The sequence below is a fragment of the Coturnix japonica genome, chromosome 1, assembly GCF_054131305.1.
Source record: "Coturnix japonica strain WE chromosome 1, WE-NBRP24, whole genome shotgun sequence".
Classification (NCBI taxonomy): domain Eukaryota; kingdom Metazoa; phylum Chordata; class Aves; order Galliformes; family Phasianidae; genus Coturnix; species Coturnix japonica.
In genome coordinates this window covers 98,690,465-98,705,777 of record NC_140663.1, presented here as the reverse complement: position 1 = coordinate 98,705,777, position 15,313 = coordinate 98,690,465, and the positions used below count along the sequence as shown (strand labels likewise).

Here is a 15,313-nt window from a genome sequence, read left to right as displayed (position 1 = left end):
TATTTACTCATAGTTACACATTAATATGCAACACAATTCAGAACCGCCAGTTCTCTTTCAAACACAGAGAACAAAGGCATTAGCTTCTAATTTATACCTAAACAGAGAACACTGGCATAGCTTTTAACTTGGTCCAAGGCCATTAGCCTACAAGAGTCTTATAGGTCTTTCTCTAACAATCTCTTCACTGCCCTATTCTTACTATTTCTCCCCATAGAGATGTAGGCTGGAGGAACTCCTCCTCCCCCCACCCTCCCCTTACACTCTGCAATAACCGAGGTAAAAGAAGCACAATACCTTCTTCTCCCTTGTTCAAGAGGTTTTAATAAGGACTCATTTTTCAACCTCTCACACTTTACAACATTTAAATGTACACCAAGCTCAGGTAAAAAATAAAGCTTTCTTACAAAGTACATTTTTTTTTTCCCAGTGAATTGTTTGACGGTGTTTTTTTTTTTCTTTTCCCTTTCTTTTTGTGCAGTAAAAATAGCTGCTACATAAATCCCTCCTGATCTCTGAAAAGGAGGCACAGTTATTCCAAAAATAGAATTCATATCTTAATCATACAGGATAAACTGCAGGAAGAAGAGACAAGTCAACTGAAAAAATAAGGCTCGTATATAAATTTGTTTTGTTTTTTTTTTTAAAAGGACATGCATAGAAGTTGAAAAACATATGCCATTTATAAAGGAAAAACAAAAGTTATTCGTATCCATATTAGTATTTTCATTTTCAGTTAAAGAAGAAACCACAAATAGGCCCTTAATGTCCCGGAATATAATATTAGTTTCTTGTAAAAATGCCAAAATGCACAAAGATTTGCCAGCTTCGGTCTTAACAGAACACTGAGCCAGCTTCCCACTGCGCCCACCCCCCCAATGCCATGTCATCAGCATACCACATGCATGCATACTCAGTACTTATGTTGTCTCTGAGGCCAATTAAATATTTGCAGAAGGTTGTATACCCTACACAAACATGAAATAGCCATTCAATAGGTTTACATTCGTCCCATTTAAAAAAAAAACAAAAAAAACCAACAAAACACATACAATTAGTTTAATTTACACTATACAGTATCTGTTAAATAGGAACATTACGGAGCTTCAAAAAGAATCACAGAATATATACAAAACTGAATATTGAAATGGTATGATTTTCCTTCCTTTCTCACGAGGGGTTTTTCCTTTCTTAAAATAGATGCTACATCTGGTTTAGGACACAGAGCGTTGATGTACCTATGCAGCACATTTCTGGAGTAATAATAATAATAAAAAACATGCTTGAGAACAAAACATTAATATCAATCCTTCTTACTGCTCCTTTCAAATAAATTAGTTTTTCTTAAATAAATTGCATGATAGAAGAGATGGAAGCAAGGATGACGGTGTGTTAAAAAAAGAATCTGAGCAATTGTTCTGCTCCATCACCGGTTTCCTCATCCAACCTTTGGTTTTAAAGCCAACCCATCATTACATGGCAGTGTAAGTAGCCAAAACATTGTATACGGCAGAATAGGTGGTCAAAATGCTTAACCCTAAAGCATTTCTGTGTCATCCTGACAGAGCTGTGATCTGTATCAACTTCCATGCTGCTCAAGTACCTGACACAGCAACATTTGAAGCCACTGATGAAATAAGGCCACTTCCTTCCAACTTCCCCTGGTTACAAAATCAGTCAAGGTCCTTATTTCATCACAGTTGAACCCATCCGAACAGCCAGAAGAACTGACTGCAGAAGGCTCCTGGTCACAGTCCCAACAAGTGCTCCTCGCTGGTGCAGCACCAGGTGGTCAGGTTCAGTCCTCAGTGTCAGGCTGCACCCCCAGCATAGCATGCAGCTCCTCTGCTGTGTATCCCAGCAAGTTCTGCAGGTCGCACACAAAGCGATAAACATAGCGCTTCCCTGAGGTCTTGTGGATGATGTTCTTGTCGTAATAGTAGCGCAGCCCTCGGCTGAGTTTCTCATAGTTCATTTTTGGCTTGTTTTTCCTCCTTCCCCACCTCCGTGCCACCTGCCAGTGCAAACAGAAAAGCAAGTGTAAAGGGTTTGTTTAAGTCACACTTTTCTGGTCAGCAGCTGATAAAGGCAGCTATTAAAACCCCTTTGGATCAAAACAGTTTACTTGTTTGGGTGTCCCAAACTTGGATAACACAGGATTGGTGGCTCAAACCCCAAGACAAGCATGAATTGCAGCTCATTGACAGCAAACAGGACCAAGTGGTGGTAGCAAATGACAGCAAGAATGCTTCCCTACAGACGATGGGCCCAAGTGTCTTTAAGAGGAACAAGCTGAAGTGAAATACAATCACCTCTCTCAAGCAGGACACAATTAAAGGTTTAATTTGCTATCGAGCAGCAAGGGACAGCTTTTTAAATGGAAGCTTAATTCTAGGAAGTTCCTTGCAGTTCATGACTCCCCTTCCCTTCTTGAAATAAAAGGGGATTCAGCAGACTTTAAATCATGTCTCTTAATACAGTAACCTTCCTACTGGTAGCAACAATCAGGAAATGAAAACATGGTCTCCTTATTTTTCATGTCTGAAGCCATAAGTTCCCAGCAAGTTTAAAAAGCAGCACTAACACATTTGCTGTTTACTAGAAGAGCTGTAATACCGTGAGTGCCTTTTCCCTGGGAATTCATGCAATCCCAGACGTTGCTGATTCAACTGTATTCAGTAAGCTAGCCTACAGTATTGCTTAGCCTGTCAAAACATCTAACTTTGTATGCTTTAAGTTTCAAGCTATGCAATGTGTTCTCATTACTATAAGCAAATACTGATATCCCAAGGGAGGGGGAGCATCCCACAGCAGTCCTGACCACACTGTAAAGTATTTGCAGATGAAGAGACTTCAGCAAGTGTCTGATCTCACAAATGCTTTATAGTCAAGAGGAGGCCCACAGATAGCAGATGAGACCCTCAATCTTTTTGTACAGCTCAATTAAACACATACCTCATCTGGGTCAGCAAGTTTGAATTCCCATCCATCTCCAGTCCAACTAATAAAGGACTGGCAGGACTTGTCAGTCAGTAACTCCAGCAGGAATTGCCATAGCTGTATAGGTCCACTGCCTGTTAAGAGAGCAGGGGTGGGGAGGAGCCATAATTAATACTTCTGCAAGCTCATATCACAATCAGTATATGCAACCATATTCAGATCACAAGGTCAATCTGGTCATTACTCTGATTTTTGTTGTTGTTTTTAAATAGAAGGGGGGAAAAAAAGCTTTACTGTAAGATTTTTCCTCTACAAGTCTGTTCCTACATAGGTTAAAATTACAATTTTTCATGGAAACATTGGATCTGATGCAAGCTACGTCTTCCATTGTTTGTAATTAGATTCCTCATCCCTCCCGTCTGCCTCCCTTGGCTTGGCAGACTTTCTAGAGGAAAATCTGATCTCAGCAAGGACTACAAGAATAAGGTCCTAATAGGTAAGCCAACATCTGCAGGAACTCAGAACTGGGCAAGGCTTTGTCCAAGCTTTTCTTTTTTCACAATAATCAGAAAGTGCATTTGATATTTACAGTGTTCTAATGTACCTGTACTTTCTTGCTTTAGACAGACAGTCACATAAGACCTCCCCTATGTACACTTACAATTGAAAACCTTCAAGAGTTGTGGACTTTGACCACACTATAAGACATACTTTACAACTACACAATTCTACCAGCACAGTTATGTGTTACATATTCTTGTTACATGAGTAGTGACCATTTTGCTTCACTACTTACCAGTAAAGCCAGCTAGAATCGCTGCTGGTATAACTGGTTTCCCTTGCTCTACAGGATCACTTCGATCTTGAATATAGTCTTTGAAAGACATCGTAGGTTTGCTCATGCACAAGGACTGGCTACAGTCATCTTCAAAACTCTCATAGGATGGCACACGCTGTAAATCCACCAGCGATGACTGGCTGTTCCAAGACTGCAGCATTGAATCTGAGCTTTCATAGCTTTCTGCACCACTTTCACTAGATTCATGTTCTCTAAGTTTACCTTCGTAAGAAAAGAAAAAGGAAAATGAAGCTTGCATATATAAATGATGCAAGGGAGGAAAGGACAAAGAATATGGCCTTAAATCCATTATTGTCACACAGACAGTAACTCACCAGAATTATCTATCAGCAAGTTCAGATTACTTCTTGTGAAATCTTGATTTACTGCACAGTAGTTCACACTAACTGCATCTACTTGGGTTTTAGGGAACAATGAAAAGTCTTGTTCTGGATTAAGGAGATTTGGTCCTGTGGAAGTCTGGCAGATGTCATTCAGGAGATTGGGTTTGGGATAACTGAGGGCTTTAGTGTATCCAGGCATCTGCATACCATAGGGGGTTTGATCCACATTAACAGCTGAAAGAAAAAAATATATATATGTGTGTGTGAAAGAATGAATTGTTTTCTCCTCGAACACCTCAAGAACCCCACAACAGTTGTGCCGCTAAGTAATTTTCCTCTTTAGAAATCTGACAGAGAAACATTGGATGCTGTGGACCTCCTAGAAAGGCTACTGACATCATTAACGAGACTCCCATGTACTGGGCTCCCAGTCAGACTCTGTTAATCTCCATCTGTATCTTCTCACCACAAACATGTATATTGTTTGTTCTTGAAAGACAGTGCACGGCTGCAGAAAAAGCTGGAGAAACTTAAGTGGTTTTGAGGCAGGCCCTCATCATTAAGTGATGCAATAAGGCTAATCTAGAGATCAAACTGTGGTTCAGTAAAATATGGCAGCAAAAGCACAATCTGAAGGAGGATCTAGCACTTGGTCTCTATAGTTATGCCATACACTGTCAAAAGCTCTGTTACGCTTCCACAGCCCTCAGAAAGGCTAAACATAGCTCCTGCTGCTGCTTTTTGGCTGTTTGCTAGAGGTGGGAGTGGTCACTCTGCTCCACAGATGTAGGCTTTGGCAGTCCAAGAGGAAATTTGTTGGTTTTTCCCCCCCCCCCATACCCTTTAGTCTTCAAAAGATTTCTGGTATGAGTTAGATGACAAACAATACTAGGAAAAAGAACTGCAGCAATTGAAGTGTTCTCCTGATGCACAGTAACTATTTTTTTTTCAAAAAGGATCTGTGTCATTCTTAAAATAAACCTACAATATCTGAAGCATCAGATTTCTTAAGATACTTACTTAAGGAGTTATTATTGACCCAGTGAGGAACTGAGGTGAGATGAGAGCTCTCCACATATTGGTCCTGTGTTTTTTCTTGGCTGTCTGAGAGGCAGAAAAAAAAAAAAGAAAACTTGGTTTTACAGTTCTAAAGATCTGACGTGTATAAAAAAGGTTTCTGTCTCGAGCATTTTACGGTCATCGTTTACATACGGTTTACTAATGTACTACATCAAACTCTTCCAGAGGAAAAAAATACTCCTAAAATGCCTCCAAAATCCCACAGAAACAAACACTGAAAGAAACCCCATAGCTTCCAGCACACAATACATACATACACCTCCATATGAATGGTATTTTAACATTGAAATAACAGTAATTTAAAGGTCTTAACATTTGCATCTACAGAGTGTTATGCTCCAAAACCAAGGGAGCACACGGGTGAACACTGATGATGTTGGTGAAACTCTATATGCAGCAAGCCTGGATGCCTTCTAAGGCATCCCCTACATCTCTTCCCTGAATAACCTCAGAACACTATCTAAAAGGAATAAAACCAATTACCTGTAACTGCGTCAGCAAGTTTTGCCCAACTTTTGATTGGTCACATGTATTTTTAATAAATAATTATTACAGTAGCCTTAATCTCATTATTTCAATTACTAATGCAAATAAAACATGAATGCAAGAGGTACTTTGCCTGAACACAGAATGACTTCAGCAGATACCTGCATTTGCACTTTGTTTATGATGGATACAGTACTACTTTTGATAATGCCTTTATTGATTATGCTTTACATTTCATCTTGACTTCTGATACTTAAAAATCCTTCACAGCGAAATTAGCTTTTGGAAGAGTCCTATTTCTGCTTCTGTCAGAAAAGCCTGAGCTTTTTCTGGCTCCATAGTTACCTTTTATCATCTGCTCCAGGTGCTCCCACAGAATGTCACCCACATAGTCAGGTGCAAGTTCCAGGAAGCGTTCCTTGCCCAGGTTGCAGAGATCTTGGCCACTCATAAGAAACTGATGCATGTTCACATTTGCTAAGCTAAATTCATTGGTAGCCCATGAAAGCCACTGACAAACTTGCTGTTCAGTCCACAGCCAGGGATCTAAAAGAGAGAAAGCATCCAGCATTTAGAGAGAAATCCTAACGTTTGTCAGCTCCTGAAATAGTCTTGATTAGGAAGCAGTGAATGAAAGAAACTTTTAACCCAATTACTTCTGAAGCTTAAGCTTCAGAATGAATGTATTCTTGAACTTAAAGCAGTTCTCTATTTTCTTTCTGCATTCACTTTTAATCAGATGTCCTCAGCCTCGTCAACTCTCTCATGCTGCCAAAATATGAGCTGTCCATGCACCCATTTTTAATACCAGCAAGTTTACTCCTTCCAAGTCAAGCTGTGCCAGATTCACATAGGATCCATTCTTGTATTCCCTACTGACATCATTCTTTCTCTTTTGAAAGAACCGCTATTCAGTGTCCTCCTTAGCATCAAAAAAAGAGCTTATAAATAGAAAACACTTACTATTTGGTATACCCAGCCGACACTGTTCCTTTGTGAAACCACTGAAAGTATCTTTCAGGGCTTGACTCATCACAGCCTTACTGCATGGGGTTAATAGAGGCAATTCACAGTTGTTGGACTCTACAAGAAAGAATAGGGGGAGGAGGGGAAAAGGAGATGCATTAGCTTTTAGGCCAGTCAAAGAAGTGGCAGGTTTTTGCTACACCATTTCAAGAATAAGAAAAGGCTGCTAGAAACAAGGCACTTTAAAACAAACAAGGTAGATCCATTTTCAAATCATCCAGTCTCTTTTCATGTATTTTCAACACTAAAATCCTTGTAGTTCTGTGTTGATGATGAGGAGGTTGCTAAATTAAAGCTTTGCTGCTGTCTATCACATAGATCATTACTGATTCTTTGCAGTGGCACAACATGCCTTTGTTGTAGTGAACTTTTACTATATCTTTGCTTTAAAGAAAATATGAGACTGCTTATTCCTATTTTCTCATCTATAATTTGACCTCAGACTTCTTTATTATAACTCCAGGCAGTCTTAATTTAGTCTGAGAGCTATGTAACTGATAATAGGGTTATGAAGAACTAGATTGCACTACTCAACAATAAGGTCCAGTGGACTATTTCCAACCTTCCTATGCATCCCTCAAATCACTTCAACCAAACAGTTGTGACTGGACGCAAGCCGTCACTCAGTGCCTAAAATAATACAATGAAATCCAAAAAACAGCATCAGCCATAAATTACTAATCCACATAATTGATTTTTGGGTTTGTAAATGGATTATATTCAAGCTGGATTTGAAATGAAAAAGGATTATTATTACTATGGGTAGAACCACAGAACAGTCTGGATTGAAAAGGACCTCAATGATCATCTAGTTTCAACCCCCTGCTGTGTGCAGGGTCGCCAACCACCAGACCAGGCTGCCCAGATTTATTTTATGGACAAATTTTGTTTCCCCCCCATCTTATTGAAGAATTCTCATGGGAAGGTACCTCTGATTATTCTGAAAGAGCTCATAAGATGATAAAAAAAAGCCCCCAAACAACTGGACTGCTTATGTTTCAGATTAAGAAAGCTTTCAATGATATTTTGTTTGAGATTGACACTGCTGCAATTGACAAGCATGGGGTAATTTAAGGACACTTTGGCCACCTCACTACTGCACCACTGAATACTTGGGAGCCTCTGAAAACTAGCACACAGGTAACACTTGAAAATTCTGCTATGTGAGAAGCGTGTAATGGTGATGACGTATGTGAAGTCAGACTTCAAGTTAGTTCATAAAAGTGTGTGGCTCTTCTTGTTTTCCTAGGTCCTAACTAGGTCCAGGCACCACTTGATCCAGCAAGCAGAGCCCAGTGCCAGTTGTATATTTTGCTTCTGTTTGTACCACACCCATCCCTTAACATAAGTTAAGACCTGCTTTGCTGACCAGAGCAGGTGACCGATTAGAATTGCAGCAGAACAAAGGACTGGTAGTTTTTAGAGGTTTTAAGGCTTTTTTTTAAATAATAAATCCATTTCCAAGTAGGAGATAAAGGCAGCATCAGGCAGAAAAATTCAAATATTTTAAACTGCCATGAACTAGATCTACTTTAAAAACAGCTAAGGTCTCTTCTGTGGACTATCTTAAGCTATTCAGTCCCAGTTCCCAGATAACAGCACCTACCAACAGAGCAACTCACACTGTTTAAATCAAATATGTACTCAGAAGTACATGTAATAAAACAAGGGTGGTTTTTTTTTTGCTTGTTTTCTTTAGGAAAATTATCCAGCATTTAAACCTCACAGATTCCGCTCTGACCTACAGATTGGACAAAGGGACAGAGTTAAAAGTTACCGTAAGATGTAGAATCAAATCCTGTCGGCACTTCCTGGAGTGTTTGATCTTCATTTAGCGATAAAAAATAGCCAGCAAACAGGGAGTTGGAGCTATCAAAGGTGTCAAACGCTGGTTGCCGCTGCAAAGCAACAGAAACCTCAATGTTAGATTTTTTTTTCTAGAGCAGCGCTGCTAGGAAACCAAACCCAACCACTTCCTAGACTTTGAGATCATGCACAACCACTACCTCGAATTAACTAACCAGTACCTTTGAAATAGGTTAACACAATTGCAACATGGTTGCTTTGTATTTCTGTGCTAGAAGGCAATGCTCACACCACAGCACTAAATGCACAGCAAGTTCTGCAAGTCAAGTAAAGCCAAGGGAGGGTATTCTAAACTTTCCTGTGATGGATACTTTTAACAATTGAGAATGCATATATATCAATACACACACTCCCAGATATGCTCTGAAGAAATCTTAGCATTTCCTTAACCTATGAAATTCACTGATTCACTTGGGATTTTGACAGCAAAGGGAGGATAAGGGATGGAGAAGCAATTGGTAGGCATGGCCTACAGTAAGTATTTCTTTTTCCTGAAAACTACATATAAAAAGAAAGCTGTAGCCTAAAGCATGCCACTTCAAGCAATACAGCCAGTTTTAGGAGACTTAAGGACTTCCACACTTGTGAGTAACACGATTTGCCAGCCACTGCATTTTTCAGTCTTCAAGCATTCAGTGAAATACTGCTACTTAAATTGTACAAAAAAATGGATAGATACGAGCATAATGGAAATAGTCCAGATAAATTCTACTCATATAAGGCTGCCATGTATATTTTAAAAGCTTAATTTCTTGCATACTTGACTCGTGCATCCTAGAAACACAGAGTACAACCACTAGAGCTCTCCAGCCACATAAGGGGAAGGGAAGAAAATGCGTAAGAGGAGAAAACTTTAAAAACAACTTATGCAGCTTGTCCTTTAGTCATAAGGAAACAGTATCTATCATAGACAAAGGCAAGAAGAGACAAAAAGTTGACTGAGGTCTCAAAAGCATCTGAAGATAGAAAATTGCTCTGGAAAGCCATAGCAAACACAGCAGCTATTGCAGCTCAGAGATGTGGAGACTACAGAATCTTGCAAACCCTTCTTTCAAACATGAAGTGGTACACCAGCTTATATCAAAGCAGAGGACAAAGATGTTTTAGGGCTGTGTTCAAGTATGAAGCAAAAGCAACCTGAACCACATTTCTGCAATTGCAAGGGTATTTCTGTGTATCCCCTAACTTTTCTTTTGGTGTCACTATGAGGCTTTGTCAAAGAAGAAACAGAAGCAAAGGCTGTGGAAGAACACAGTACCATGCCTCTAGGGGTTAACCGGCTTCAGGAATCCCCACCGGGAGCCAGACGGTGGATACAAGTTGTATACTGTCAGTCCAAGTGCCCACCACAGGTAGTGGAAAGAGTCAGTGCCAACCCATGGAAAAAAAAAAGCTTACAACCACACAAAACAAGCTGCTGGCACATTGGGCAACTGTTATTAAAGAATACTTGGTACGCTACGAGATAAAAGCACTGACTCATCACCAGTACCTAGAAGAAAGGGCAAGTTCTTTCAACATAATCTGGAAACTCCTGTATTTTGTGTAAATAGCTGACCCTTATCCTGAGTCACTGGAAAAAATGCTGTGGCATGTGAATGAGTAAAATCTATACCGTACTAGTTTCATATTTCAAAAAGGATTAATGTTTAAATAGGTTCTTGTTTTAATGGTAACCGAAGGGAAGGAAAAAAAAACAACAAAGCAATGTAGAAATAAACTCTGCTTGCCCTATCAGTCATGCAACCACTTTATAGGGCATTTCAACATATGTTAGGACTAATTATCACAGAACAAAATTAAAAAATACATAAAACTGAAAGCAGATACAGAGTAGTAGAATCTCCATATTGATTTTGACTTAATTATATCACAATTGAACATCTGCTTAAAAACATCTACTGTGTTCAAGAGAACACAGCTGTCAAGTTAGGGGAACTCTTTTGTACCCTACTGTTGCTTGGGCAGGAGAAAAAGTTAAGAGAGGCCATAAAACACCAGGAGTCAGAATACTATAGATTCACTAAATGATTCTTCAAAACATATGCATTGCTCAAAGTTAATCAGAACTGAAAGCATTTTCCTAATCCTTGTCTGGTTCACATTAATAAATGCTGTGTTAAAAAATAACACTGCGATAAAAAGTAATTGGTGTGAATAAGAGGACGGAAACAATAAATGGAATCTTTGTAGTTTGCTTCTGGTTTCTCTTCAGTTTGAAAGTTCATTTCAAAACAAGGTAACAGAGGCAATTAATCTACCAATAAGAACCACACTGAATAACAACACTGGGTATCTTACAGGGTACTGGACTTAGTTGCACGTAATAAGTGAATAACCTCCTTTTTTCATTAAATACTTTTGAACAAATCAGACTTAACTAGTCACATTAGTACAGCACTTCACTACTTTCCTCAAAACAGACATATTAAGGTCAACCATGCTACCAGCCAAGGGACCTTTATTTAGGAAAAGTGTGATGAGATGATTGGAGTTTAGAAGCTGCTCACTCATGAGAGCTCACCTTGAGCATTCCTCTGTACATACTGGAGACAGGAGCTACTTGATCCATGTTTCTGATCGCAAACTCACTCATCTGAAAAACAAGAAGGGTCACATAAGATTCACTGCTACTGAAAAAGCAAGGATGTTAAGAGGCATCTTACTGCTTTAGTACAGACTGCAGAACAGCTCTGAGTGTGGCAAAGACAAAGCTGTTTCTGTTTCATCCCCCCCCCCCCATATGCTGTTTGCATACCAATCATATACAGTGAAATTCTCATCTTGCTTACACAGCTTTTCCCAGAAGGCTTCTCCCAAGAATCAACACAGTTTTGTGAAACAAGTGCATAAGAGGATGATTAACTTCTGGTCCCCTAAGCCAGTGCTTTCAGTACCTCATCCCATTATGTGGTCACGAAAGCCTTCAGAAGTGCTTTGCCCATCAAGTACCGATTGCTTGCAGTTATTTTGTACCTTTCACCCATCATTTTAAACATGAAGTGTTGTCTACCTTCACTTACTATATTTATGCTTACACTGCACAATTCACTTTGGACTTTGCCTTTAAAGTAATGAAGAGAAGCAGCATTGCTTACTGTGGCACCTTCAGACTGGCATTTGCCTTGCTCACTCCTCACACGAATTACCCCTGAAAACCAGCTCCAAATACAAACAACCTGCTTCCTTCACTAGATACAGCATCTCTGACACGCATTATTTCACCTATTTTATGAGCACTGGGTTAATACACTTAAACTTGAGCCTACTAAATGCATACAAGCCAAAAAGGGTTCATGCAATAAAACACCCTTCTCAGAGCTGGGACCACCAACAGCACATTCATGCCGCTGAAATCAAGGCTATCAAGTTCCCCGTGCCACCAGAAGCAGGGTTGTGTGAGGGCTGTATAACATGTTCTCTTATATATGATTCAAGGAATACAGCGATAAGATCCTTATCCTATGAGAGATCACACTCAATGAATAAAGCAGATTTTACTGCCACTGTTCAAGTTTATCACGATGCTGTAATTCGGGTGTCGGTAAATGATACCTTATCAGGCTAGACTGTGGCAAGTTGTCTCAACAGTTTTCCTTCTACTTTGTCACTGCATTGTGCTGCGTTGTTTTGTTCCACAGAAACTGTCTGAAAACACTCACTCTTATTTAAACAAAGTAACCGAGGGCATTATTATTCCCACAAAACTGTGATTACTAAATACAAGCAATTTCTCTTAAGCCATTTCAATATGCACAAAAGAAATCAACATACAAACTTAAACATGGTCAACATACAATCTTAAACGTGGAAAAAGACGGCAAATTAGAGCTTAAAAACAAACACCAAAAACACAACAAACAAACCAAAACCACAAAACAAGTGGAGCTGCTAAGATGACAACACATTCAACATCTGTCCATCTAGCAGAAGAAAAATACCAAACAGCCACAGATCCCTTTCATCCTCCTGTGTTTGCAATCAGTTAAAAGTCAAGAGTCCTCAACCTGAGAGGCCTGTTTCAACTTCGCAGCTATTACATGTATGGCTCTTATCACTGAAACGACATAAATCAGCCCAATATAAAAGGAACAGTCCACTTATCCTTCGTTAATGTTACCCAAAAGTGCAATCTATGGAATGATGGGTTTTACCTCAAATAGCATGTGCAAATATTTGATCTAAATTACACATCTCATTGAGCACCAAAGAATTTCACACAGCGCGAGTCTCACTCAGCAAGCATCCTCATTTTTTTATTATTTATTTATTTTTTTCCCCCATTAAATTCACTAGTTTAAACAACTGCTTATCCTTACATTCAACTGGGCTTTCTTTCTCTAAACAAACAAAAAACAAACAACTACGTATATGGAATTTTTAATGGCTTTTGTCTTGCCTTTGAAACCTGGTCAGGTACATAGGAAAACAAGCTGCGAGCCTCAACAACGAGAAGGCATTCGTGAGGGCACACGAATGTTGACACACGCTGTCAACAATCCTACATCCGATCTTCACAGTGATGGATAGGATTTCTGACAATTTTAGGTGCTACCCAGGCCTTAACAAGACTCCTCTTTGGGACTTTCCCATTGATTATATCTCCCCCCTCAGGAGATATTCAAGACCCATCACACTCTCCTGTGTGACCTGCTGTAGGGAATTCCAGAGGTCCCTTCCAAGCCCTACAATTCTGTGATTAAGTGGGCAAGGATTCTACCCTTCCTGATTTTTCTGTCTGTCTCCTCAGAAGCTCTTTGGGTGCTGAGACAAAAGATCTCCAAGAAGCCCTCATTACCCAGCGTTGCTCATTAACCCAGCTCCTTGTATTCCTATGTCAGACTGCTCGTTCATCCTATGGCCTCCCCATCGGCTTTCTCACGAGGCACACAGCGCTCTACTCTACCAACAACACAAGGCACATCTGTTTCACTCCGGTTTTCTACCTCCCTCAGCACCACCAGCCTCAAACACCTGAGAAGACACCGCAACACCGAGTGGGCTGAGCAGCTCCCGCTGGTTTGGAGTTGAGTTCATAGAAGACACACGGGCACAGTGCGCCTGGGCCTGGCTCCCAGCTCCTCAGCAACGCCGATGACTGCTCCCTGCCAGCTGTAATTGGTTTAGCCGGCAGGACACCTTCCTCGCCTCCCCCGCATAGCTGAGTGGGTGAACCAGAACAGGGTCAACAGGATCAGGCACTTATTAACTAATACTCTTGAATTCTGATCGACTCCTTTTCAGCGAGGACCAGGTGCGCGCCCACAGCCGGCACGCCACGATGATCCCACGGCAAGTCCTGAACCCTGGACAGACTGATTTTGCTCCTGGGGGCCCGGCGACAGAGAGCCGCTCCGCCTCCTCACACACACACTCTCTCTCCCATCTAAAAGTAGTTGGGCACGGCGATGGCACAGCCCAGCCCTCGGGGTCCCTCCGCAGCCGCCCCTTCCCCCCATCATACCGCCAGGTCCCCGCCGCATCCCGAGGGTGGGATGGGACGGCACGGGGTGAGCCACCCCGGCTCACCTGCTCTTCCACTTCGCAGCGGCACCGCGCAAGCACAATTCCCCCAAAAAACGGATAAAAGAAAACGCCGCTGCCTCTCCGGGAGCCCAAATATCCTCGATGTGGCACAACCGACCGACAACAAGAGAGGCAGAGCCGGCTTGATCCCAGCGGAGAGTCCCGGAGGAGGAGGAAGAAAGGGGCGGGCGGGAGGCGGGCGCCTGCGTGGGCGCTGCCGGCCGTGCCGCTGGCCGCTCCGTAAGGCCGTGCCTCGCTCCGCCGTACAGCGCCGTGCTGTGCCGCGCTACCCGGCCTGCCGGCCGCTTTCAGGGGGCAGGGGCGGGGGAAGCTGCGGGACCGCCCCCCGGAGGCCGGCCCCTGCGTGCGGCCTGCCTCGGCGCCGGCATAGGGCGGTGTGAGGCTGGGCGGGACTGGAGTCGGCCCTGCGGGTGCCTCGCTGGGCCTGGCGAGGCTTCGTTTGGGATTGTGAACCTTGGTTGTGTGTGTGTGTCTGCCTGTCTCAGCACAAGAGTGAAGTTCCCTCCGGGCAAAGGGAGGAGGGTTGGATTTAATGCTGTGCGCAGAGTGGGGCCTGCGGGATTCGCTGGGGAGCATGGGGATGGGAGAAGATCTTTGGGGTCGTTCAGAAAAGCAGTTTTCTTCCCCTCGCTATACACGAGATCACAGCATCACAGAATGGTTTGAGTTGGAGGGGACCTCAAAGCCCACCCAGCTGATGGCTGCCCCCCACCAGCTCAGGCTGCCCAGGGCCCCATCCAACCTGGCCTTGAGTGCCTCCAGGGATGGGGCACCACAGCTGCTATGAGAAGCGGTGCTGGTGCTTGGCAAGTGTTTTGTATTCTTAATTAATACCTGTCCTCAGGAGGGCTAAGTTTAGGAGAATCAACCCTTGAAATCCCAAGTATCTGTATGACTAGTATATTTCGTAATACACTGGGACACCTATTACTCAGCAGTTGTGTCGCATGTTCTGTAGATGTCTTGGGGACTTTTCGATGACAGGTAACACCCAAACACCACAGTCAGCCAAGCAGCTCCTCAGGCCTCACATAAGCTTGGTAGCCCTGGAAGGGTCCCATGGATCCCTGAGTGACCAATACGCAGTGTGGGTGCCATAGCACCTCCTCACTTCCACCTTCCACTTCTCCAGCTTTTCAGTGAGCATCAGGAACCTAAGCTGCCTTTGCAAAGCTTCTTGGAGCTC

At 42.1% G+C, this 15,313-nt stretch overlaps 1 protein-coding gene across 1 annotated transcript; it reads right to left on the bottom strand.

Annotated features, from left to right (window-relative positions):
- Window positions 1–304: 304 nt before the first annotated feature.
- ETS2 (ETS proto-oncogene 2, transcription factor) lies at window positions 305–14,386 on the bottom strand. The gene is made up of 10 exons (XM_015882577.3): window positions 14,110–14,386; window positions 11,105–11,176; window positions 8,492–8,612; window positions 6,652–6,771; window positions 6,034–6,234; window positions 5,143–5,226; window positions 4,114–4,356; window positions 3,737–4,000; window positions 2,956–3,074; window positions 305–2,014 (listed from the first exon to the last, which is right to left on the bottom strand). The coding sequence occupies exons 2-10, from the start codon at window positions 11,174–11,176 to the stop codon at window positions 1,799–1,801; spliced, it is 1,440 nt and encodes a 479-aa protein (XP_015738063.1). The 5' UTR covers window positions 14,110–14,386; the 3' UTR covers window positions 305–1,798.
- Window positions 14,387–15,313: the final 927 nt, after the last annotated feature.